The sequence below is a fragment of the Vombatus ursinus genome, unplaced genomic scaffold (assembly GCF_900497805.2).
Source record: "Vombatus ursinus unplaced genomic scaffold, bare-nosed wombat genome assembly UNPS02014774.1, whole genome shotgun sequence".
Taxonomy (NCBI): Eukaryota; Metazoa; Chordata; class Mammalia; order Diprotodontia; family Vombatidae; genus Vombatus; species Vombatus ursinus.
Window position 1 is genome coordinate 1,059,104 of NW_020954552.1, and position 27,487 is coordinate 1,086,590.

General features: G+C 33.5%; 1 protein-coding gene and 1 pseudogene across 10 annotated transcripts in view; one reads left to right on the forward strand and one right to left on the reverse strand.

Annotated features, from left to right (window-relative positions):
• FAM172A (family with sequence similarity 172 member A) overlaps positions 1-27,487 on the forward strand; it is a 503,376-nt gene that overhangs the window by 109,909 nt on the left and 365,980 nt on the right. For 9 of the 10 annotated variants that reach the window (XM_027864257.1, XM_027864253.1, XM_027864252.1 and 6 more), the window contains 2 exons: positions 14,445-14,510; positions 21,168-21,359. The exons of the other annotated variant lie outside the window; for it this stretch is intronic. In XM_027864257.1, coding sequence (XP_027720058.1) covers positions 14,445-14,510; positions 21,168-21,359 — 258 coding nt within the window. The remainder of the gene's footprint in view (positions 1-14,444; positions 14,511-21,167; positions 21,360-27,487) is intronic. 10 annotated transcript variants of the gene reach the window in all.
• LOC114044591 lies at positions 1,360-2,312 on the reverse strand (annotated as a pseudogene).

Here is a 27,487-nt window from a genome sequence, read left to right on the forward strand (position 1 = left end):
AACATTTTGAGGTGCTGGCTACAAGAATGAGAACCTAAGATAGGTCTCAAACTTGGATCTTCTTTGTAGGTATAATGAGCTAACACCCCAGCCATTTGGCTCGCCCATTGATCTTATTTTAGAGGGGGAAAAAGCTTTTCGGTGGAATGGGATTATTTTACTTTAGCAGTTTTCTGTGTTATAAAGTTTAATTGCTAGTTTAAGTGAACAGAAGTAAATTCGTGCCCATATGGTGTTAAAGCATGTTAACTTTAAGGGAGAAAAATAATATGAATAATGCTTAGAGATGCTTTTCTATGCCAGAAACAAAAGTGTATCATTCTTGAAAATATGTTGTCACTTAAATATACCTATACCAAGAAAAGATAATGTTTTTTAAAGTTTTCATTCCTAAAACATGGCCTCTTCTAAGAGAAGAGCAAGCTTTGTAGCTCTTTGATGATTTTGTAAGCTTCAGATGAACTAAGCATATAATCTATTGTGGATTTCTTGTACTTCTATTGGTATCATTAAATACAAACATACTGTATTCAGAGTCATTTAGTTGTCATCACTATTACTGATAGTTGGTGAATTAGTTCATGTTAAGTAGAAGAATCTTCTTAAATGTGACATTTCCTAAATTAGTTGAATTATGAACTTGATTATTAATATTTACGTTTCTATGTTCATCTGGTGTGTTGATTTGAGCCAGTGTCCTTTTGCATTAAATCTTTATTTCTGTGATGCTTAGAAAAATACTTTAGCCTTATCTAGGTAAACTTTTATGCAAATGATCTCACAGTTTGTTGTAAATATACAGTTTGTTTGGACATACAAATCTTTTCATCCATAAGATTGCATCTTGTTAGAGCCAGAAGAAAGATGTAATCTATGTTGCTCTTATGTATTTTTCATTCCCCTTTTTTCCCCCGATCCTTCAAAATCAATTGCTGTTTTATTTTGGAAAAACAGAAATGAAAATTAAATTGATTCTTTCCTGTAGCAGTTAAAAAGAAAATTTGGAGGTTCTTTAAAAATAAGCTAGCGAATTTTTCCCTCATTTGTCCTCAACCCATTATTCTTTAGTGTTTTGTTTCCTACCATGTGTATTTATTAAAAATTATTCAACTGCTTCCCAACCTAAACATTCACAAAAGAACAAAATTGTGTTGTTCTTTAGTCTGCTGAGCAGTGCCTCACTGTGAAGTGTTTGGACACTGTGTGAAAGATGTTATTGGTGAGGACACTCTGGAGTAGCAGCTATCAGGAGGAATAGGAAGTCAGGTTGGGGGATGAATTGAGCCTTCTGCCTTATCTGAGGGAAGAAGAACGCTTGAGGAAGCCTTCAAGGATGACTGAGGGACTAGACTTCATGTCTTAGGAGGCGCATTGATAAGAGTACCCCTCATTCTCAGTTCTGAGTGTTTACAGGTATTTATCATCTTCTTAGGCATCCAAGAGGGGAGACAAAGCTCTTTCACCGTTGGGGCCAGGTAGCTCTTGTGATCACCACTGGCATTCAAATTTTGGATGTCTTTTTCAATTAGGAGACAGGCTACCTTGTCACCCATGGCTCTTAGATGGTACTTTTCACGTAGCCAGTGCTTATCCAGAGGGTCAGCTGTATGCTTAAAGAATTTGAGTGCTTGATAAAGATCTTCTTTCTGGAACCCCCATCCCATGGGCTTTGTTGACTCTAGATCCCAACACAGAGTTGATAGATTCATTCAGATAGCTGGATCCCAGTTAAGATGCTCCCACTGAATTGCTTCACAGGATTTTGGTTTCCATTCCATGCCTGAGATTGTTCTCTCATTCACCAAAATGTTTCCTGGAGGTTGTCCCTTTTTCTTTTTAGGAATGGGATTTCCTCGATGGGCACATTTCTCATCTGCTTGCTAGCTGTATTTCATCCCAGGATATTCATGAGTCTATCTGGGTGTCGTTTTCCCTTCATCTGAAAACAGCAGCTTAACCTGTTCCAGACAACTGCTACGGGCTTCTGAAATATGTTGCGTGGCAACCACATCCTGTCCAACATTGTTTGTGATGTCTAGTGCTACCTTCTGAAAGAACTATATGTACTTGCTTAAGACTTTCTGAATCTTCTCATTTTTTAGTGAGCTGTAGGACAGCTTGGTCTATAAAGATAGCAGGTCTTAGCATCTTAGACATCTGGGAGCTGCTGATGTTTGATCATGATGTTCCAGGGTTTCATGACCACCAAGTGCCCGTTGTGTTATTGTCCTACTCAGTTCCTGGGGGATGCTCCACATTCATGGGGCTCCATGATTGCCTTTCCTCTAGATCACTGCCCGGCCTGCTGCCATTGTTGCGCCTATCTGCCCAGTCTCTCAGTCCTACTCTTTAAGTTTCAAGAACATTTTGTTAAAATAATTATAAGGGAAAATAGTCTTAAAAATCATGTTTGGCTGTTATGTCCTAGGCAGATGGGCCTGCTTGTTATACCCTTTGTGTTATGTCTTTTTATGAATTTGTGAATCTTTTTTTCAAAATTTTAAAGGGAAAAATGAGGAAGTTGCTACTTTTCCAAACCATTTTCTCCTGCAACATTTACTATTGTGGATTTCTTTTTAGGCTTCTCTGCACTGTATCTCTAAAATGATTTTAGTTCATGCTTAATGAAATCAAAAAGACTTCTTAAGCTTTAAATTTATTCAGGATCAGTATTTCAAGTCCATGTAACCATAATCACAGTTGTGTGGAAGACCAAACAAAAATAGGCATAAATCACTGACTTTTAAGTTACTTGAAAATACTTCATAATGTAGAAAGGAGATTCTGAGTATGCTCATTATGAAGATTTTGCGGTACTTCAGATGGCTGTCAGTTATAGCTTAAGCTCAATATTTCTCTTATATTTTTCACCCAGGGAAACTTTTAAAAACGGAATGTTATTCCTTAGACCACCCAAAGAGTGTTGATTGGGAAATAGGTATAAAACTCCATGTTTAGCTCTACTTTATCTACCAACAACTTGATATACCTATTATTACAAAGGCAATTTTTTGGGGGGGAACATATGTAGAAATCTCCATGCTATGTCATATTTAGCTTTTAGAATATTTTCCCTGGAACATTTTATATAGAAAAATCCAAACATAGGTCCTCATCATTGTGCCGGAGGAAAGCTAGTCACATGGTACTACAGGTCTGCTAAGCTAGGAACTTTGGGGGTAAGGAGCAAATTAACCATAAAGATTCTGTATGGTGACTGCAGGTTGGGTGAGTATGTTACAAAGAAACTATAAAGTACACTGTGTAGTTGTATAGCTAAGAAAACAAATTAGTAGACTCACTTGGTATACAGAATTGAAAAATGTCTTAAATATTGAATTTGTGCATTTGTAATGTGAAGAGATAGAGATGAATGTCCTGTGAAGGACAGGTATCACTGTCAACAGACCGGAGATGGAGAAGATAGTTGGTTGAATATCAGGCTTTACAACTGTATTTTTTTCTTTCGTGGCACCTGTACCATCATTAAATATAAATGCAATAAAATTCGAGAACCATTTTTAAAGCTCCTAGGCACGGGAGAAACAAAGACCAAAAAAATCACACAAAACAGATTTAAGGAGCTTACATTCTGTTTTGAGAGATACAACCCATACTGTGATAGGTAAATACAAAATAATTTTGGAAGTGAGAGAATGGCAAGAGAGAGGGGGGAGAGGTGAAAGAGAAGAGATGGAAGAGGGGAAGTATTATAATATTTTAAATTTACTAGGCAGTTTGATTGGAATGTAGAGTACATGTATGGGAAAAAATGGAATTGAGTCAGGAAAGGTAGTTTGGTACCAGATTGTGGAAGGCCAGTCAACACTGAGAATTTCTATTTATCAGTAGGGAAAATGAATTATATTATTTAAAAATTTAAAATTCAAGTTACATCATAGTTTATTGTAAATATCACATTGTTTTTGTAATTCCCCACAGTTTGAATTTATAATATAATAATAGTTGTTAATAAGTCTTACAGTGGCACCTTATATGTGCACATTGATTCACAGTTCAATAGTATCAAAATAGATTTTGTATGTATTTTATGATGTGCACTCTAAATCTTAAGTTACCTCTTAACTAACATATGGACTTTGTTGTTAACCCTTTGGGTTGGGTGACTGTTTTCTTTTGAATGCTTCGGTAATAAATCTGTTGAAATATATGTCATTACTCTGTAAGGAGATAGTACAACATGTTTAAGTAATTTCATGTTAAGCTAGAGGGTCTAGTAATGATAAGAAATTATTACTGCTTTACTCTTAACAAATTCTCATGTATATGAAGTAATTGTAGATAAAAGCCTGCAGGAAATCTGCCTTTTTTTTTTTCCTTCTTTCTTTCTGGATAGAGCGACAATTGTAATTTGGAACCTATATAAAATCTCATTATTTTTCCTCTTCCTGGAATTGCAAAAAAGGTATGGTTTGGATACCACAGAGAATCTTCAAATTGCCTACTTAGAACATAAAAGTGTCTCCTAGGCTGTTGTTAAATATATTGGAAACCAGACCATAGCAGATAAAATACTCTATATAACTTAGTGGCAACAGAAATTGTCAGCTTTTTAGTTAAATTCACAAGGATAAGCATATAGTAGGTACTCAATAAATTTTAATTGAAAATTGAGCCTGTTATGATAGAGGAAGCAGTGCTTACCATTCACTATACAAAGCAGCTACAGAGTAAATTGTTTTAAAAATAGTACTAGAGATTAAAATAAAAATATTAATAAGATTGTAAATTAGGATTCACAATTATTAATTTATACCTTATGGTTTTTAGTCTTTATAATATTGGGTAAATCTTATTGGGATATTGAAGTAATACCCTAATTTCAATTATATTTTTCTTGAGGTTAGTTGCAATACCAGCAGATAATTTGAGAGTAATATTTGCTGATTTAGGATTGTATTCAATATTTAATTTTACAGCAACTATCTATCTACTTATATTTTTATTAGGATGATATCAGTATTAGTTTTTAGTTCTTTAGTTTATTGATTGGATATATTTGGAAGCATTCCAGGAACATGCTGGATAGAAGTCTAGGGAAAAAAAAGTACTGTGGCCTATCAAGAAGTCACTATTATTTTGTTACAGATTTTTGAATATAGAATAAAATTTTTTCTGTAGTTTTTCAACCTCTTCCCCTTCCCTCTCCTCCCTCCCTTCCCCCCCAAGTTAGTTGTTAGAGTTCAGAATTAAATGAGAAAAAGACCAAGGTAAACATTTCTTAAGGGTTTGCCATATGCCAGATAGGCACTGTGGGTGGGAGTGTGGGACACAGTGGGAGTGAAGGAGAGAACTTGTACCTGCACAGGGACTGGGCCTATGATTTCATGGGAAGTCCTGTATGAAGAAATTGCCTCTGCAGTTGATAGACTTAGCTTCCTAAAACATCAAGAGGCTAAGTGATCAGCTCAGGGTCACATAGCCAGTGTGGGTCAGGAGAAGAGCTTGGATCCAGGTCTTCCTGTGTTCAAGACCAGCTCTATTCTGTAGATCACACTGCCTGTCATATAAATATAAGTATATTTGAAATGTATACAGAGTAATTTTGGGGAAAACACCAAAAACTAGAAGATCAGAAAGAGCATATATAAGAAGTGGCCTTTCAGTTGAGACTTAAAGAGAGCTAGAATGCTGAGGTGAGAGAGAACATTCCCAGCATGGGGGATAGATCTCTGACCCTACTTTCTTCTTGGACTAGTTCATAGTACATAATACTTTGAGATGATCTTTATTAGAACACTGATTTCATTACATTATATACCCTTTCAAGACAACTAAGTGGTGTAGTGATGTAGTCAGGAAAACCTGAGTTCAAATCTTGCATCAGACAGTAGCTGGTGTGACCCTTGGTAAGTCATTTAACATTTTGTAGCCTCAAGTTTCCTTATCTGTAAAAAGAGGATCACAATAGTACTTAACCTTATAGGGTTGTTATAAGGATTAGATAACATATTTATGAAATTATTAATAAATATTATCTTGACTTCTTCGGTCTCCTCTTCTTCCTCACTTTTCATAGCCTGGTTCCATTTTCTCTACCTTACTCTTGACTATTGGCTTTTCTCTATGGGCCATTTTTTGTACCATCCTTGATATTTGCCATAATTATTCCTAAGTCATATTAGAATCTTTTTCCCCCCTGCCTGAATGGTCTCCATGCAAATATGGGGATTATCTGCTATTCCAGTATATCCTTAAAATTTCTGTCTCTATCAAGGAGACTTGGCATCTGTTGAAGTCTATATCTTAGAGAACTCCAATATGTGACTTGTTTATTTATTATCTACCCCCCCATTGCCCTTTTTCCTGTTTCTAAACAAATGATTCATCCATCCCATGCAGTTGGAGATAAAATATTAGACTTTTATGGGATCTTAGGAGACATCTAATCCAGTCTCCAACACAGGTATAGTCTCTGTAGCATCCATAAAAGATAGCCAATTTCTATTTGATCATGTACAGTGACATATAGCAAGCTGCCTTATGAAGTAGCCTATTCCGTGGTCAAATATCTCTCATTATTAGAAAGTTCTTTTTAGTGAAACAAAATCCCCCTCTCTGTAACTTTTGCTTATCAGTCCTAGTTCTGGCCTCTCCATTCAGAATAAATCATATTCCTCTTCCACATGACAGTCCTTTAAATATTTAAAAACCGCTATCATGTCCACCCTAAATCTTTCTCAGGTTAAATATCCCCAGCTTCTTCAATTGCTCTTTTTTTTTTTTAAGTCAGTTGGGGTTAAATGACTTGCCCAGGGTCACACAGCTAGTGTCAAGTGCTTGGTCTGAGGCCAGATTTGAACTCAGGTCCTCCTGATTTCAGGGCCGGTGCTCTATCCACTGTACCACCTAGCTGCCCCTTCAATAGCTCTTGTTACAATTTCAAATCCTCACATTCTGGTCACCTTCCTCTGAACATATTCCAGCTTGTCATTATCTCCTTCAAATGGAATACCCAGAACTTAATGTGATAACCCAGATGTCATAACATAACTTGTCATAACACAGAGTATACAAAGTGTAACACAGAGACGACATCTGAAATGTCTTGGAACCTATACTTCTATTATTGCAGTGTAAGATTACATTAGGTGGTTTTTTTTGGGGGGGGGGGAGGTGAAGATAGGAGTTCAAACTATATTATATTCCTGATTCATAATAATGTTGGATTCAACTGAAACCTCCAGGCCTTTTGCGTGAACTATTATCCAGTCACATCTCCGCCATCCTGTAGTTTTACAGCTGATATATTTTGACTAAAATGTTTATACCTGTAACATTTTTAAAAGCAGTTAAATGTAAGGTACATTTTACAAAGGATTTAAATCTAAGGGAGAATTTCAAGTGTATATGAGGAGGAAGGGAGTTATTGGTTCAATAGTTAGTTGGGAAGGGGTTAAGAAATCAATGAAAAGCATTTGCCTGGGAGTCAGAATGGCTGACACTGGCTCTGCTCCTGACACATTGTGTAAAGCTGGGTTAGTTACTTTACCTTGCAGCTGCTAGAGGACAGGTTTGGACTGGATCATTGCTAAGATTTTTTTTTAACTTAAAATACTCTATGATTGTATCATTCTGTTCTGTGACATAAAGTAATGAATCTTCCTTATTTGATACTGAAGAAACCTCAGATATAGTACTGTCTATCTCCTGAAATCATGTTTTAAGGTATAATTTTGGGGGATAGTATGTAGAAACCCTCGTGTAAGACCCTCTAGAATTAATCTGTTGTATATTCATTATTGTCAGAATCCCAGTGTAGGGCTTGTCACTAGTGAACTAATACACTATTATAAAGAATAATTAAATCCTTAATGTCTTCTGGAGAACTCTTCAGAATTTTGCTGTATATGAGGACCAGGCTTTTAGAATGCTGATTCCAACTTTGGATATAGGCTTTCATTATAAAATGTTTAATGATAATGAAATGGCATGTAGTCTGATATTGTTGGCAGATCTGTTATGAAATATACTAATGCTTGCAACCAAAGTTATATGGGTATTGGCAAATATTTAAATAAATTCCATTGCTTTCACTATATAGTCATTTAATGGAGAAATTCATGTAATTCAAGGTGTCATATCCCAATCAAATTATAGTGATGGCAGATTTGACTCTTGAGATTCTGAAATTCCATCCTGGGGACTGAGGATTCCCTATTGCAAGGGATCTGAGAATCCTTCTGTGCATTGAATGTTGATCGTCATTTAGCTCCCCTCTCCCCTTTCCCCAAATGCACTGGAACTCAGTGTATTAAATAAGTAAGCATATTATAGCACCAGCTGGTGATGCAGTGAGTGGAGTGCTGGGCCTGGAGTCAGGAAAACTCCAATCTTCAAATTCAAATCTGGCTTTAGACACTTTTGGCTGTGTGAGATGGTAGGTAAGTTACTTAACTTCTTTCTGCCTCAGTTTCCTTAGCTGTAAAGTGGGGATAATAATGGCATCGACCTTGGAGAGTTGTTATAACGATCAAATGAAATTATGTAAAAAGCACTTTCCATAGTGCCTGGCACATAGTAGGCACTGTGTAAATGCTTATTGCCTTTCCTTACCCAAACTGAATAAATGTCTTGCCTATGAATGTATTTTTATTTTTAAAATGTGTGTAGTTGGTGGTGTGATGGATAAAATAATTGATATTTCAGTAGATGTGTGGTGTTCTCAATGTACTCCTTTTGACAGTAAAGATCACACGCCCCATCCATCCTTTTCATCCTGTTAGACTATATTCCATGTCTTTCAGCCTTTTGGGGACCATTTTCTAGATCCCTTGATTTTGTGTAGCTACCAATGGTGCATACTGTTTATAGGTTATCCCTCACTAGTATCACATATCCTTTTCTGTTCATATATTTCCCTAATGATGTCCGTTAGAGGCAACCACCTCTTCTCTACTGCTCTTTGTTCCTAGTATCTTGGAGTTACAGCTCACCATTGCCCTTTGGGTAACCCGCAACTTTTTTTCTTTAAAGATTGGTGTACTGTGACTCATAGCCATGTAGCATCACCAAAAGTACATTGATGTTTAAAAGGTGTCTAAAGACAAAGTCTAAAGAAGCTATGGAATATATATATAGATATATATATACATATACACATATATATATCTATATATTTGAGAGAAGAATCATTTGATGATTGTCCTCTAATATATATCAGTACTGCATTCAGCTTAGAAACTACTGTCCCAATATATTGACCCTTTGGCTTGGCTTCTTACCTAAACATATTCTATTTTCTGCTCTTCTAACAAATATTTACTGAAAAAAAAATTATCTAGTGACCCATATTACTGTTTCTAAATTATAACTATGGAAATTTTTTTTCTAAATTTTTTAAATTTTCTAAATTTCTAAATTGGAAAAGCTAATAGTTACTTAAGTAGGAAATTCAAGACATATAGATAGTATGAAAGACAATCATTAAATTAATAGTTGTCAGCAAAGGTCATCCTGTAAAAGTTGGGTCAGATCTTATTAATCCAGGTTGAATTGACAAAACCTATTTACCAAAACAAATGAACAACAAAAAACAAAGTGAGGAAGTTGTCCTCTTCCTTCCCTCTCCAAATTTCTGAAGCAATGAAAATAAAAACTTGAAAAATCTTGAGGTCCTGTTTATTACCAGGTCATCCAGGGGTTTAAAGCTGGTTTTGGATTGCTTCCATTATTAGAAGGGAGAATCTCTCAGTGAGTTTGACATTTTCCCCTAAATAACTGCATCCATCTAAGTGAGAACTTTTTAACCCGGTTGTATTTTTAAATGCTTTTGATTTTTTGAGATTAGACTGGCAGAATCTTTAGAAAATCCACTTGTTCTTTCTCTCTCGCTCTCTCTTCCCCCCCCCCCCACTTCATCTCTCATCAATTCCTTCTTCCCTCTCTCATGAGGTTAGACTATGACCAAGAGCACTACACCAAAATGTGCCTTTGAATTTCTGTTACTTTTTTGTAGTTTTGTCCTTAAGGTCACAGTAGAATTACTTCAACCAAATTTATTGCTGCAGTAGGAACAGGTCTCAGGTCAATCTCTTCACTTGAGAATTGCTATAGGCAGTTGGTTAGAATTCATTGTTCGTTTTTCATTTGACCATTACTGCCCTAACCTGGTTAAAATTTGTGAGCCAGTTACATGGCAAAAGCTTTTCTTTGTTTTGAAATCTTTACTATCAACAAGGAAAGAGTACCTATGCCCACAATTTGTTTAAAAGTATTTTCACTACTGTTTCAAATCAGTGCGTTTATAGGATTGACATTTTATAATGCATAACCTGAGTATTTTCCCCAGAGTCTGGATTGCAAAACAAAAATGTGTGAGGAATTTTGTTATGAGAAAGCAAGTACATGGGTTTAATTTGAATTCACTGAAGATAGTGGACTTCATAGATTTACAGTTAATGAGCCTTTTCTCTTAAAGTGTTATATCACAATGGGATTGCAAATAGTTAGAATTGACAGTTGGAAACATGCTGAGATAGGGAAACTTTAAAAACGATTGTCTCTCTGGATAAAAGGTACCAGCTGGTAAGGATCTGCAAAGCATAATATTTTATGTAATAACTTAACTTTCAAGTTTAAAATGTAGTTATATGTACTATATATTAAAAGTAAAAATTTCTACATAGATCTCCTTAAGAGCCAATGCCAAGATGCCAAGTGTTTTTTCTTTTTAGAGAATGTCTACATTTTATTGTATTGAATAATAAACCTGTTTTACATTCATTTAAACTAATGCAGAAGTATTCATGGCTCAGCCTTTTAAATTGTGTCATTACATTTTTTATTGTTTTGTAGGTATTTAATATGTAGTATATAGATGTTTTCCACACTGTTGTTAGGCTCTATCAGAATTATGTACTTTAAAAAATGACCAACCCATGATTGGTAATAATAGTCTGTTATGTTGAAGCAGTAATTTAAAGCAGAGATGTACAGGGCCTCTGCATTGCCTCTGAAACTCTCCTGAGTGCAGCTAGACCAGATTAAAATGTATTTGGGATATATTTAACAAAATAAATAAAAAATACAATAGAACATAGATAATATTATTAATGTGGTTTTCTAAGTATGCAACCCTCAGGGATCCTCATGCATTTGTTTACATTTGACATCACTGGCTTAAAGTACTTTTTTTTTTTTTTTAGTTCTTTTTCCTCATTCCAGATGTGTTTTATGTTAGGCAAACTGACTTCAACCTCCTTACTTCTTCTCTACTTTTTAATTTTCACTTAATTCATAATGCTGTCTGTGGCACTGAGTGGTGGTGATTTGCCCAGAGTCCCGCAGCCAATATGAATCAGGGGTAAAGCTTGAACATGGGTGTTTTTGGTAGGGGAGAGAATATGTCTTTTTAACTGAAACACTGAAAAAGTTCCCCAAACTGTTTGGGGTTCCTCTGCATTTATGGCCCCGTTCCACTAAATTCAGAGCCCCAGTTCCTGTACTATTGCTCTACTTTAAAGTGCCAGCAATTCTCAAGAGTGGTTATATTAGCATTAAGCTACCAATCTGTTTTATAGAAACCAGGGAACTGCACTTGTAGAAATTAGATCTGGATGGATAATCTCATTTACATGACACTAAGTCACTTAGCACCAGTCCCATTAGAGGAGACATTTTTATGCTAAACTGGCCTATAGATCCATTCTCCTACAGTAACATCCAAAACTCAGCTATCAGAATTACAGACTACACCAAGAGGGTATTCAGCAAAATCTCGGTCTAGATCTAAGTCTAAATTCATATTACCTCTTGTACCTCCACCCAACCCTATCTTCTCAACCACACATCAGGATTTCATAAAGATTTTCTTTCCCTAGCAGCTCTTTCAGAAAAATAAAGCCCCAAAATGCGTCAAGGTCTTGGTGCTCAACCTGAGGGACTCCATGTGTTAGGCTACCCATCATACAAAGGCTTTTACTTGTACCCAGACCACCTTCTGACCCCTTGAGCCACAGAGTCAGAGAGGAACAGGAGCCTGCATAGGACCGAGGGGCCAGTTCTCCAGAGCCCCAGGAAATTTTATTTAACTTGATCACCTTCAAGTTGGTGATAAGTGAGGATCATGTGGGTCAGATCATGTGTTAGGGGGATTTGGTCTTCTGTTACCATGTTCTTACACGATGCTGTATTTAGCAACTGCTTGCTGTTCCTCCTAGCTTTGGCTGTGTCTTGACTCCTAAGTCAAAGTACTTTTGCCCTTTCTGGAATCTCTTCATGAGGAAGTCAGAGGCTACAGGCATTTTTACTAGGTTTGAGTATTAACTTTAGCTTTGCCCCTTCAGTTTTCTCAGGGAGAATACTTTTCTTCTTCGTGTGGCCTGAACTATTGCAGTAGCATCCTAATTTGTGTCTCTGCATCTCTTTCTTTTTCATTTCTAATCATACCTTCATATGGATGCCAAATTTATATTCCCAGAGTCCAGGTCTAATGTCATTCCCTGCTCATAAAGCTTCAGTGTCTCCCCATTGCTTCTGCTTTTCCTCTTCTGTCTCCATAGAGGGGTTCTCAACTTCCCATTTCTGGAACGTGGCTGGGGGCCCAGATTGCAGAGAAACATTAGGGCAGCAATAAGAATAGGGAATATTAAATTGTATTATAAAGCAGCAGTCGTCAAAATTAATTGGTACTGGCTAAGAAGTAGAGTGGTAGATCAGTGGGATAGGTTAGGTATGCAAAACACGGTAGTCAATGACTATAATAATCTACTGTTTGATAAACCCAAAGATCCCTGCTTCTGGGATAAGAACTCACTCTATGACAAAAACTGCTGGGAAAACTGGAAAAGAGTATGGCAGAAACTAGGAATAGACCAAAATCTTATACCATATACCAAAATAAAGTCAAAATGGGTACACAATTTCAATATAAAGTCTGATACTATAAGCAGTCTGGGAGAGCAAGGAGTAGTTTACCTGTCAGATTTATGGAGAACAGAAGAATTTATGACCAAAGAAGAGATAGGGAACATTATGAAATGCAAAATGGAAAATTTTGATTGCTTTAAATTGAAAAGTTTTTACACAAACAAAGCCAATGCAACCAAGATTAGGAGGGAAGCAGAAAACTGGGAAAGAATTTTTATAATCAGTGTCTCTAGTAAGGGCCTCATATCTCAAGTATATAGAGAACTAAGTCAAATATATAAGAATACAAATCATTCCCCACTTGATAAATGGTCAAAGGATATGAACAGGCAGTTTTCAAATGAAGAAATTAAAGCTATCGATAGTCGTATGAAAAATGCTCTAAATCACTATTGATTAGAGAAATGCAAATCAAAACGTTTCTAAGGTACCACATCACATCTATCAGATTGGCTAACGTGACAGAACAGGAAAGTGATAAATGTTGGAGAAGATGTGGGAAAATTAGAACACTAATGCATTGTTGTTGGACTTGTCAACTAACCATTCTGGAGAGCAATTTGGAACTCTGCCCAAAGGGCTATAAAAATGTGCCTACTTTTTGAACCAGCAATACCACTTCTAGGGCTGTATCCCAAAGAGATCATAAAAATGGGAAAAGGACCCACATGTACAAAAATATTTATAGCAGTTCTTTCTGTGGTGGCAAAGAATTGGAAATTGAGGGGATGCCCATCAATTGGACAATGGCTGAACAAGTTATGGTATGTGAATGTAATGGAATACTATTTTGCTATAAGAAATGATAAACAGGCAGAGAAAAACCTGGAAAGACTTGTATGGACTGATGCTAAGTGAAGTGAGTAGAACCAGGAAAATATTGCACACAGTAACAGCCATGTTGTGTGATGACTAACTTTGATAGACTTAGCTCTTCTCAGCAATGCAAGGATCTAAGACATTTCCAAAAGTCTCATGATGTAAAAAGCTATTCACATCCAGAGAAAGAAGTACGGAGTTTGAATGCAGATTGAAACATAATATTTGCTCTTTTTCTTCTTCTGTTTTGTTTTGTTTCTTCTTTCCTGTGGTTCCTCCTATTGGTTCTAATTATTTTTTACAATGTGACTAATGTGAAAATATGTTTAATAGGAATGTATATGTAGAGCCCATTTCAGATTGCACGCCATCTTAGGGAAGAAGGAGGAGAAAATTTAAAACTCAAGTTAATCAAAAAAGTAAAAAAAGAATCATGATAAAAAAAAATAGGGAAAGAAGAGGGGAAATGAGGAGAACCTGTAGCTCTCTGCTGTGTTCTGCTCCTTTCCCTGGGGTTGCTCAATCAAAAAAGGTGGAATTCTCAAGTATTCTTCACTCTTGAGGTTGGCTCTCTTTCCACAGTGGTGTGCTAGTTCTTAGTTGTTAAGGGTAAAATAAACCATATATGTATATTCATAATATGTATCTTTAATTAAGCAACTAATTATGTGAATTTTGTTACTGGATGAGAATGCGTTAGGTTTTAATGTGTTTTCAATTTCCCCCCCACACAGATTATTACTAAATATGTATATGAACTCTTGGAAAAGGATTGCAAATTGAAAAAAATCTCACTTCCAGTAAGTTATTTTTAAAAGTTATTCCTTTTTATATTTTCAAATATTACTTCTGTTTAAGAAAAAAACTTATAAAAATCTTAATTTCCTATATTTGAATTTTAAGATTTTATCATATTCATGACACTTAATTCAGAATAAGTTTTTTAAAGGTACCTTCTAACATAATGTTACATTATTATCTTTGGGAAAAATAGTACACCGTTAGGGTAAACTTACTCTGTGTACATTTTAATTGGATATTATCTTCTCTGATAGTTATAAAATATGTGTGGGGTGTTCTGGTAATTCACTTTTATTATTCTTTAATTCAGAGATTCTCATCCTTTTAAAAGAATGATAGATACTCAATGAACTTTTGGGCCACAATTTGTCCCTGTTCTTTTCATTTGACTGGCGCAAGTATTTGTATTTTTCAAAGGAACAGCCTAAGTTAAGAATCTTTAACTTTATTTCTTTGCCTTTAGAATGAAAATAATTTTGCATTCTCAGATGATTTGCTGATTTCTCCCCTTCCTTTTATATTTTTTCTTTATGTCTTCTCTTTTTCCCACTTTCATTCCCTAGCTTTCCCCCCAGTTTTTATTTGATGTGCAGTACCAACTCTCACTTTTTGTCAGAATTGAATACTTTTCTGAAATTGTTGCACATTGTTGTGCTGCTGAGGCAAAGGTTTGAGAATCTCTTTTCTATCTTGTAGAAAATTCATGTATCTTTTAGAGCAAAGTGTAAAATATAAAATTTTATTCATATTTCCTCTTCTGTAAAATGAGGAAGTTGGCCTATATAGTGTCTTGTCCTTTCTCACTAATATTTTAGGCTGTGACTCATAAAAGCCCTAATAAGTAACAGCATTACTTATATGTGTATAGTGCTTTATAACTTAAAAAGTACTCTTACATATATTTCTGATTTGGTTCTCACAGTAACCTTGTAAGACAGGCAAATATTATGAAATCTCTGCTACAGGTGAAGAAATTTAGTCCCAGTGAAGTCGAGTGACTTGCCCAACTAGCTTCCAAGTTACAGAGTTGAGACTCAAATCTTTCTATTCTGAACCTAGGTTTTTTCCATTTTACCAAACTAAGAAGTGATGATTTTACTATGTCACTAACCTAGTACTCTTTTGGGTCATTTTATTTTCATAGAATTAATAGAAATTTAACTTTTTTGTGAATTTTCAAAATTAATTTTAATAGCATATTACAGGGAAAAAGTTTTAGTATTAGAACACTGAGGTCTTGTCATGGACCCTCTTAAAATTGGGGGATGTGAGAATTTAATAACAATTGCTGTCCTTTCACACTTAAATTTGATGGTACATTATAAACTTTCTTGGAAGAACTTGGTTTTATTCTCTTTAGGGCCCAGAAAACCTCAACAACCCTTTAGCTAGTTGCTAGGTTCCTTTTATCATGTATATAACTATAAGCTTCAGTTTAATTCACAACTTTGTTCCGTTCTGAAATACATGAAAACCAAATTCCTTGTACGCATAAAACACATTTGTTTCCCAACTAATCTCTCCAAGCCCTCTTTTTGTTCACATTCCTCCCTCCAGTTTTAGACTTTCTCGGCTTTGATCATAAGAGAGTAGGTCTAGATATTAAAGCTGCTTTCCTCAAAGGTAATTCCAGATATTACCACCTTTTCCACTCTTCCCTTCCCTCCAGCTCAGCCTGTTCTTCTCTAGGAAGGGCTGTGAAAAATCACCAACCTATTCTTGTTTTCTCCCTCTTCCAATGTCCAGTTTTGCATGATTGAACTGTGTTTATGTATTCAACTTTGGAAGTTTGCTGAGAATTTATCAGGATTTCAAGTCCTGATTTCTCTAGGTTTACCTTCCTTAAATTACAAAGCATATTGTTTTTAGCTCAGCTGTTACCAATATCCATAATTTAGGACGTCCAAATTTTCTTACAGTAGGTTAAATAATTTACTTAAAAGACTTCATGTTCATTGCCACCCCACCATAATGATTGAGCCCTTTAACAGTTCAGCAGTTAGGATTGGTGTGACCACTTTGAACTCTTACACATTTCTAATGTGCATTAAATGATATTGCTGGTAAATGTAATTATTAAAGTAAAATGAGTATTTGTAATTTTAAGAGAGATGACTCCTGAAGTTGTAAATTCATAGATATTAATTTTTCACTAAATACAAACCAAATATTAATAGGTTTAATATCCTTTATTTCAGACAGCACCTAAAACTAGGGTCCTTCCTATTTTCAAGTCATAATATATTCTGTTGTGCTTATAACAGAACTAGAAATGACACCAAAATCTGATTTCATGAGTAAGTCTTCCAGGCTTAAAAAAAAATCCATTGTTTTTCTCCTGAACTGATTGGTGAGCTTCTGTAGTGGGAGGTTTCTCCAGCTTGAATGAGGTTTTGTGTGTATACACTGATGGTGGTTAGCAGGCTCTCTGGCGTAGCTTGTGTCTTTTGTGTTAGATATTTAGAGCTCTTTTCTCAGAAAAGCAGAACAGTTGGCTAAGAATCTTAATATTATTCCTGTCTCTAAAACTAGATTTTAACAATTTAGAGAGAAAATTTATTTATTATTCTTTAGACAGTATTTTTTTGAGAACTTACAGAATTTAAAAATAAAAGGCATAAGAATACCCCTAATAATTTTCACTTAAAAATTTACTGGTATATTGGTGATTTGTTTCTTGATTTCCCATTCCTACTTATATTCTTCCCCAGTTGCATTTTTTCCCCCCATCATTACCTGGTATTATGATGACCATGTTTCTAGCTCAATGAAAGTTCTCAGTTGCCTTTTTAGCCTCTCAGTTCTGCTTGGATATTAACCAAACATCACAGATGAGTAAAGTGAGGCCAAATGTCCCCCATCTCAGGGACTGAATAACACCACTTTTGCTCCATTTTCAGGCCCTGCTGGCTTGGATCATAAAGAGACCAGGGCTGGATATTGAACCCGGTCTCCTGAAAGGTAGTGTAGAGTATTGCCACTGGGCCAGTTGGCATGCTTTTCTAGTATGTTTTGATGCTGAACTAAGTTTATAAGAATGCAGTAAATATAGTGTTGCTTATGTGAAAGAACATGCATATTATCTTTGGAGTTAAATCCGTTGTGATTCATTGTGAGATTTCATATAGTTTGGTAATTCCAAAAGAAAAAAATGACAATACTGCATGAAATGTTTTTCCCCCTCCATAATATATCACATACTAAATTTAAAAATCACCCTGGTTACCAATGAATAGACTAAAAAAAAAATGTATTTTTTTTAAATTATGGAAATTTCATGTCAGACTGAATGAAAGTTAGTAAAATACTATCTGAAAAATATTAGAAATTTTAAATTTATTAACATTTCACTTTCTGTTTGTATAGATTATTGACTGAAATAAGGCAGCTAAATAACATGACTATAACATTTCATTTATTATGTTCTGATGAAAAATCAGAATTAATATAGTTCAAAACAATTCAAAACTGAATCATTAACAGCTACAAATTGCTCTATGCAGTCTCACTGTGAGTAGAATAAATGTTATTTGAAGTTGATTTGCAAATAAAGTGAGGTTGTACAAAAGAATGACCTTTATGTGCATTCCTTAGTGAAAGCTTTGTTTAATGAATTACCACTGTTTGAAGATAAATTGGTTTGGGAAAAAAGGTGAGGGGGGGTTCCAAATTTAATTAGGTTAAGAAATGAAATTTAAAAAACATTATATTTTCATAGCTAATAATATTTTATGTTTTAAAGTTAGCACAATTAAACTGTGTATAATAAGTAATTGTTAGCAAGTTTATTGGTTCAGAGTGCTGTATTAAACTGAGGGGGAAAATAAGTCTGCTATCATCATTTCAAAATCATTTTCTTCTCTTTAAATCATGCGTAAGTCATTTTTCATTTACTTTTAATTGTCTTAACTTCATTAAATGTTTTAATTGTCTATCATCCTCTAGCTCTCCTTTACTCAAATAAAATTAATATGTGCATTTTGACTTGGTTACCTTCAAAAATCTTTTTGAGTAACATTTTAAATAGAACACAATTATATTTTTACATGCTAAAAAAAAGGTTAACTGTATTTTGATGTTAAACTTATTACTCTGGACTTTATAAACTCAGTATTATCAGTGTTTGACAAATTGATTCAAAGTCCTTTGCTGCCAAAAAAAAAAAATGACCGACTGTAGTAAAAAAAAGAGATGAGAAACTGAATGGTAGTTAGGATTAGAGACAAGAACCTTATTGATAAATTCTCTTATTTTAGTAATTAGAAGCCTCACTGACTTTCATTAGAAGTTTATTGATACTATAATTTTTACATGTTTGATAAGGGAGTGGCTAGAAATATCTCATTTAAAAATGTTGACTGATGTACCTTGTAAACTGACAGCTATGTTATTTTACAGTTTGTTTTCTCATTGTCTTCTAATTCATGCTTCAGTTTTCTGTGTATAATATGCTTTTGTTAGCAGTCATTTTTATTTTATCTTTTTTTGTCCTTTTTTTGTTATTTTCCATGTTTTCAGTCATATCCATTTTTATTATCTGCTGTTGCTTGTTGTAGATATCTAATGCATGTAAAATTGATGTAATTTTGCTAAGCTTCATTGCCTTTACTTCTGCACAGTTACTAATAATGAGACTATCATTATTTCCCTTCAATATTTCCCATATATTGAGTCCTTTACATTCAGATTGCTTTGTGATTATGCATTTATTAATCATCTTAATATGCTTTCTGAAGTAGGAAAGTTTTGTCTCCACTGGTGAGAGGAACATCATCTAACCTGATTGAAAAAATAACCTGCCTCTGAAGTCAGTGACAAAGCTTGGTTAGAGTTCTGGATCTACTAGTTGCCTTTTTAGACTATTTGACTATTTTGATTCTTGCTATTTCCCCATGTGAGATAATGATAAGAAATCTTTAATATTTTAATACAGCCCAGCATAAATAGTTGATGTTTAAAAAATTTGTCTGTATAGGTACTGCACGACAAGACTATCATTGAGAACTGATGAGATAATTTGAGAAGTGCAGAAGTTTGAAATATAACTCAGTTTTCAACCTTTTCTTTTCTCTTTTCCTGTCTTTTTTTTTTTTGTGTATGATGGTGGTGGTAATAGCAACAAAAAACAAAAGTTTGGAAACTAAAAGTATTTTTTGGCCTTTGCAGCTAAACTTTTCTAAAATTTTCTCCTAATAATTTATTAGTATTAATGAAGAAGTTAAAAAAAAATAGCATGTTATCCAACACATAAATCAACCTTTTAGAGTTGAAACTTTTCATTAAATTAGGGTTTTGTTTTGTTTTGTCTGGGGCTTACCAGGTACCATGACTCCTAAAGTCCACTTCTGTCTTAGTTTATTGTCATTTTAAAGCAGTAATATCTCGTGAGCTTAGAGGTAACCCTCACATCCTCAGTTTCTGCTTGTTGTTATTTTTGAGCAGCACTTATAGAGTAAACGTGAGCTAGATGTCACTGCTCCACAACAACAGAGCAAGAATTGGTGGTATAGATGGTGACACATCGAAACTGGTCCATTCCCTAGCTGTCTTCCTGTTTAGTAGTTAGTGGCATCAGAGTATCCATTGAAACTGGAATTAGGGAGGGTATGAAGAAAAGAAGTAATATTTTTAGTAATAACTGTTGACATTTATATAATGTGTTAGAGTATACATAATATAATTTACAAAGTACTTTAAGTGCTTTATCTCATTTCTCACAACAGTCTTGTGAGGTAGGTAATGAAGTATTATATCCACTTTACAGATAATGAGAGTGAGGCTGAGAGAGGTTGTGGTCACACAATTAGTAAATGGGGGAAGAATGATCAGAATTCAAACTCATCTCTTCTGACTCCAAATCCATCGTTCTTTCTACTACACTACACTGTAGGGTCAACTTATGTTAAATACATATCAAAGCCCCAGGTTTTGCGTGGAAAAATTCAGATTGTCTTTTCTTTTGGGTTGACTTATATGTCACAATATAGTTTCACAAGGCTGAGAAATTCCTTTTTAAAATTATCTTCTAACAAAGTAGTTATCCTTAAGAGAATAGTAAGAGTAGATGATATATCAGACATTTTATAAAAAGTGCTGAATATCATAAAATTATAGGTTAATATAATCATATAAGCAATGAATAAATGCATCCAATAGAGTGGGCTTATAATTTTGATTCATGAATTAACTACTTCATATATAAGGAACAGGGAACAAAATTTGTGTAGCTGGATATTATAGAAGAGAATTATAGAAGCCATATTAGATGACAGTCACCTTTTGGGAAGTTTTCAATAACTTTCTTTTGTTCCATTATGCATTAGTTATTGTTTCTAGCAAAAAAGATTCGTTTCCCCAGCTACAAATATACTTCCAATTGGATCTTTTTTCTTGTAGGTTTAAATAAAGAACAACATTTAGAGTCTCACTTCCTTCTTCATAACATTATACTAAAGGACTTCATTATGCCTTTCTTATTTCTTAGTCTAAAAATGTAATTTAAATTTCAAATTAATGTTTTACATTGTAATTTATTTCACAGCTTTGTGGTGTCAGTATATGTGGGTATCTTTGTTTTATAATTTGTAATAACATCAATTTTTATTTATGCATAAACATAAAATTTGTACTCATTATTCAATTCTTTTTAATTACAGGTAGATGCTACTGAGAGTGAACCAAAGAATTTTATCTTTATGAGTGAGGATGCAATGACTAATCCAGACAAACTGATGGTTTTAATTCATGGTAGTGGTGTTGTCAGGGCAGGTCAATGGGCTAGAAAGCTTATTATAAATGAAGATCTGGACAGTGGCACACAGATACCTTATATTAAGAGAGCTATGGATGTAAGTGAAATTATTTCTTTTTTGTTATTTTTAGTTGTGTTTTATTATGTATTAGTAATTACATTTTCAGTTTTATTCACTTTCATGAAATGTGTGGGCTCAGGATTTTAACATGTCCTGAAGTATATTTTGATCTTTAAATTGTAAGTTAGTTTTCTTACATGAAACATTGTATTGAGTTATCTTGTTGTTAAATAAAGAAAGAAAAGTAAGGCAATGGGAGCCAAAAAATTTCTTTAGAAAGTTCCCTCTGCAATGAAGATTTGACATTCTGAATTTTTCTTAAATTTTTTTTTATCATAGTCATCTCTCTGAAATACCAATCAATAAGTACTTTTTTGAACATCATTTATTTAAATGCAGCAAGCATATATTAAGTGCCAGACATTGTGCTTGGTGCTGGAAATATAAAGAGAAAAATGAGACATTTCCTGCCCTCAAAGAGTTTGCCTCTTACTAAGGGAAACAGAATCTATGCAGATAAATACAAAATTGAAAATAAGTTTGGCAGTAAAGTCACTACAAGCTTTCATGAATTGTTGTTTACTGGAGTTTAAAACTAAGTAAATCTTATTCTTTGACAGAAAAATGCAGAACTAATTTTAGTGTTTGTGCCCTTACTTTAAAAAGAAAAATCCTTTTAGCATCTTGATTCATTTTTGCACAAGTCTCCAACAAAATACCTTTAGGAAATGACAAAGGAAAATAAAATTATATATTACATGTTTATCTAGTTATTCATCTGAAATCAACATTTTGGAAGAGGTATTTATTGTAAAATTCAGATATTTTCTTTGTGTTATATTTAAGATTCTGTTGTTCCGTCTTGTCATGCAGTTGTTCATATCAATATTTGTCTCCTTGTGTTTTACTGCTTCATTCATAAATTCTGTGAACTCTCAATTTTTTTGGAAGCTCAGAGTTTATTGTTATATGCGAAAGTAGAGATTTTCGTAGAATAAAGTGAAATTGTATCCTATTTAAAAAGGTTTATTCTTAGAGTAAAAAAGTCATTTATTTCAGAACTATTGTATATATCTATGGGTCATATTTTATTGAGAAGTATATGGTGTTAATTTTCACAATGAAAATTGGATAGATATGTTTAAAGTAATACTTACTCTCCTTTACATTAACTCTTAAATGTTAAGGTCAGGATTCATTTTTAAAAGAACAATTTTGTTTGGACAGTTTTATGGTTTGTACCAATATGTTGATTTGTCTGTCAGCTTTTTTATTCATCACATAGAACAAATGTGTGAGTGAATTTGCTTTTGATTTGACCAGTAAAAGCTGGTAACCAAGTAGCATTTTGAGACTAAATACTCTTTAATATTGAAGGGGCTTACTGAAATATAATGTTTTAGACAGATTCTTCCTTTGGATTTAAGTAAAATATTCTTCATGAAATAAGATATTTTTAGAAAAGTAGTGCATATTTTGAAACGTAATTTGATAAAGGAAATCAAATATTTTTGACCTATTTTTTTTAGGAAGAAAGAGTCCTAAATGGTGATTTCATTAGTTTTGAAAACTCCTAATGTGGGAAATCCCTTCATTCATACAGATTAACATCTTGTCTGTAACTTCTAGTCTTCACGGGTTGTTTGCTATGCTGAGAGAGTGGCAGTGCTTGAACTTCAGATTTTAAGACACCAAGACTGCACTGTATTCATTGCATACAGTTTCTCTCGTTTGATTCAATAATAAATATACGTTTGCTGGAGAACCAATAATTTGAAATTGCTTTCCATGGTCATTATTTATTTTCATATATATCCTTATTACTTTATACCCTTCTATATATCTTTTTTACTCTCTCATCATCTGTGTTCATGGGTTCTGCCATATTAAATTAGCAACACTTTTAAAAATTCATGTTTCTAAAATAAAGTATTTTGATTATATGCTTAAATTCACTTAGGTCCTTGACTTATCATCAGAACTCAGGTGTGTCATTTGTTAATATACCTAGGTTATAAGGATGAGATTTGGAGGATGAGGCAAACAGATTGTTCCCTTAGCTTATCCTTTCTTCTTATTGAATAGTATACCAAATAGAAGAGAAGAAATGATTTGTGTCACTGAAGGGTGAGAGCTGTTCTTTCTACTCAAAATGGTACTGGTGATATACTTAGAGCAATAGTAGTCCATTGTTTAGACAGTTCCTATGTTGTTTCCTTCGAATGCCTGGCAACTTATGCATGATACCTTGGCAAAAGTAACAAATTACTAGAATAATGTATAGTACTTACTCATTTTTACAAACTGCGTAGGTTGTTTACCCCACCTGCCTTTATTTCTTTTATTTTTTGTTTGGTAGCTGTGTATATACATTGTCATTAGTTTGTAAGTTTAGGTCCCTGGGCTAACGTTTAAGAGGCTGTTTCTTTTGTTTTAGGTACTTGTCCTACAAACTTGGAGTTAAAAAATTTCAGTTTATAAACCAGAAATTGTTGTTTATAAAGACTCTTCCTGAATAAAACTTTAAAAACAATTATTTGAAAACTTAACTGAGTTCTTAGGATGTTTACCTTGGCTTCAGTGCATGACTATACCCTACAAAAATGATAAACAGGATATAAAGTTTCATATCTAAAATAGATATTGTTCTGAAGTAAATATTGCTTTGAAACTAGTCAGTATTGTCCATATTTTATGATACTAATAATAATTCTAATTCCATAATTGTGAGTTAGTTTGTATTATATATTTTTTCTTTTTTCTTTTCTTTTCTTTTTTTTTTTTTTGAGTAGGGAGCTGTGTAGAATTGGGAGTGCTGAAATTAGGTTTATATAACCCAAGAATAAGGGGGATCTTTTGAGGTTATCTGGTACAGACCTTTGTCAACAGACATCCATAGCCCTTCTTAGCAAATCATTCTGATATTTAAGAATGTTTGTAGCATCTAATAAACTCTGAATATTTAAAAACCTGATTATTTAGGGTTTATTTAACCAAGCAATTTATGAATTGTTCAAAATTGTTTTTTTTCCTGGTCTAATCTCCCACTATTTAGGCGTCCTTTTGATGTTTGTTTATAATTCTAGCAAGGACAGCAGGTGAAACCCAAGCCATTTTTCAATCACTCATCCAAGAAGTGCTTATTAACATCATTCTTAAATTCTGATTTTTATCTCTGAATCCTTAAATATCTTAAGTTTTTATTAATTTTAGTACATTCCCTAGGAAAGAAACCTATATTTAAAAAAAATAAAACTTTTTTTTCTCCTATATGTTAAAGAATCAGTTATTGCCATGGCTACTTACAAAAATCTTTAAATAAGTCACCCAGTTAGTCACTTCTTTCTGATTTTAACAAAAGGAACCATTTGAATCTAGAAGTTACAAAACATCATATCTTACTATAAGAAATATAGCAAATTTCAGTGTTGTTTATAAGAAAATTTGAAGCTTTAGGAGATGATCTATTTATTGGAGCATTTGGTTAAAGAAATACTCTTCTACAGTCTTTTGGAGATCATTGTAATGGGAATTGACTTGTAGTTTAGCTATGTTGGTGATTCCAAAACTGATTTATAGCCTTTTAGCTTTTTATCTCATATTTTTTTATAGCAAAATGAAGATTAGCTTTTATGCATTAGTGCTTATGTACTTGTGTTATAATTTGTTAGATTTTCTTATCTTTTTACACAGATTTACAATTTAGGGAATTGTTGAATAATAGACACTTTTCTTTCAAAAAAAGTTGTTGGAGTCATTAGAGGTCGTTACAAAGGAATAGAGAATAAGGAATTTTTGCCACTATTCTGAGTTAATGTATTCTTTTTGGCATCTACCTTTTAAGTCTAAATCTCTGTATCCAAAGTCCTTCCTAGAACGAATGCAAGATCATTTTGACTTAAGTAATGAAGAAATAAGGATTTAATTAAGGTGATCATGTGGAAATTTCAGTAGAATTCTATGGATCAAATATGAATGCTGAGTAAGAAAATAAAAATACTTATTCTTTTCTGTATGGGGCATTTCCCTTGCTATTACTAACTACAGTGATAGTACATAGTAAAGTCAAATAATAATTTAAGCCAAAGTTAAATAATTACACTTATATAGTGCCAAGAATATGTTGGATATGATATGGAAGACATGTTTCATGATCTGGAGTCATAAAAATTGGACAATTCCTTTAGATTCTTTTAAATCTAATCTGGTTCAAATGAATAATAGGTTTCAAAATATAGTGATTTTTAATAGCCATCAGAAAGAATTTATTCAGTGGTTACATGGCTTCTCTCGTAATAGTCTAGTATTGACTTAACCATTCTTAAAGAATAATAGTTGAATACATACATATACATATACATGTATATGTGTATTTTGGTAAATATATTTGCATGTGCAAAGATATATATATATATGTGTGTGTGTGTATGTATATGTATATAAATGTAAGAATATAAACCTCTAAACATCTTTAAAAATTGGGTTTATACTGTGTTTAAGAACATTGAATTTAAACTAATTTAAAACTATGAAAATATTTGATATAATGAAAAATTTCTGCTTAAAACATAGGGTACTTACAAAATCTTAGAATTGGATCATTTTAACTGTGGGTTGAAAAAGTTCAGCAATTCAAAATTTAAAAAAATTAATCTTAACTCATAACAAATGTTGATTAAAGAAAATAGAAGTTATTACATAATAGAGTTCATAGAAGATTGTTCAAGACATGAATCCCAGAAAAGGTTAAAAGCTTAGCATATTACTGAACTGACAGGGTATATAAACCCACACCAGCCCCTATGCCAGTGAAGGAAAACAATGAGATGACAGCTCTTGTGTTTGGAGAGAGGTTGTTAACGACGGCTTATTCCTTTATGATTTCAACTCGTGACAGAAGACAGGTCTGCTTGTTGCATCATGGCAGATGTATCATTACCTTCTGGCCCTGTCATGAGTGAATTGGAAAAAACCCACTTGCAGTTCTGAAAATCCAATTACTTTCAAGATTTTTGGGTACCATTTCTAAGATAGATGTGAATAAGCCTTTCTGTGATAGCTGTTGGCCTCTCCTTATCCGTCATTGTTCTGTACTATTGATTTGAATGAATTTTGCAATGAATTTTGAGCTAATTAAATATATGTTTAGAATCTGTTTTTAGTATATTGTAGGTTATAATAGCTTATATAGCACCATTTGTTAAATTATTCCCCCAACACTGACCTAGCTGAAATATTAATATAAGCTTTTTCTTAGTACATGACTTGAAATGAAGATTTTAAGAGTAGAATAAGCTCTTTTCACTAACAAGTACAGGAAGAGGAGAGAGCCATGCTTAATAGTAAAGTAGTTTGGGATAATTTTTAAATGAAAATGTTGCCCTGTAGTTATTATATATATATTTTTATAGTTTTCTATTATATGCATATTCAAATTATACATTTTCCCCTCTAACTTATTGGATACCTAGAAGTGACTCTGGAGAGTTTGAAAAGAGAAAGAGGGAGTGTGGATTTTTGAAAGTATGTCAAAAGCCTTGGGGTTTGCATAGTATGATCAGAATTTCAATGGAGGTTGTGATGAGTTTAAATGCATAGACGGTGAAAAAAAAATCTTGTTTAATTTCTGTCATGTTGTTCTTTTTTTAGTCACTCTGATGTCTTTTTCAAATCTGCTTTACTCTTGAGCTTTGTGCTACTATATCCAAGATCTGGGTTTTTCTTCTTTGTATTTCGTTTTAACTGCTGATCCCTTTTCTGTGGTGTTGCTTCCTTTAATTCAGCTGAAGCGGTCTGAATTGCTGAATCAAAGCTATTTTGGAAGAGAGACAGTGTTTAAGATTGTGCAGGGTGAGATTCTCTGGGTAGAAGGTAGCACTTCCTGCAGTTATAATCAATGCACTTGACACTTTCAAAGGCTGGAGAAGCCATGACTTGCTCAGGGGTTAAACTTTTTAAATAACTTCCCTAGGGAAAAATGCCATCAATAAAATGGAATAATTAGTTGAAGATTCTTGGGTAGCCTAGGTTTATAAAGAAAAGATTAGAGAATAGGTCAGGTTTGCATTTACACTCTTGCTTTTCTTTTTCTTTTTTTTTTAAGCCTTTATGCTTTTGTTTAAATTTAATATAGCTCTTAAAACTCAAGTCATTTCTAGTATTTT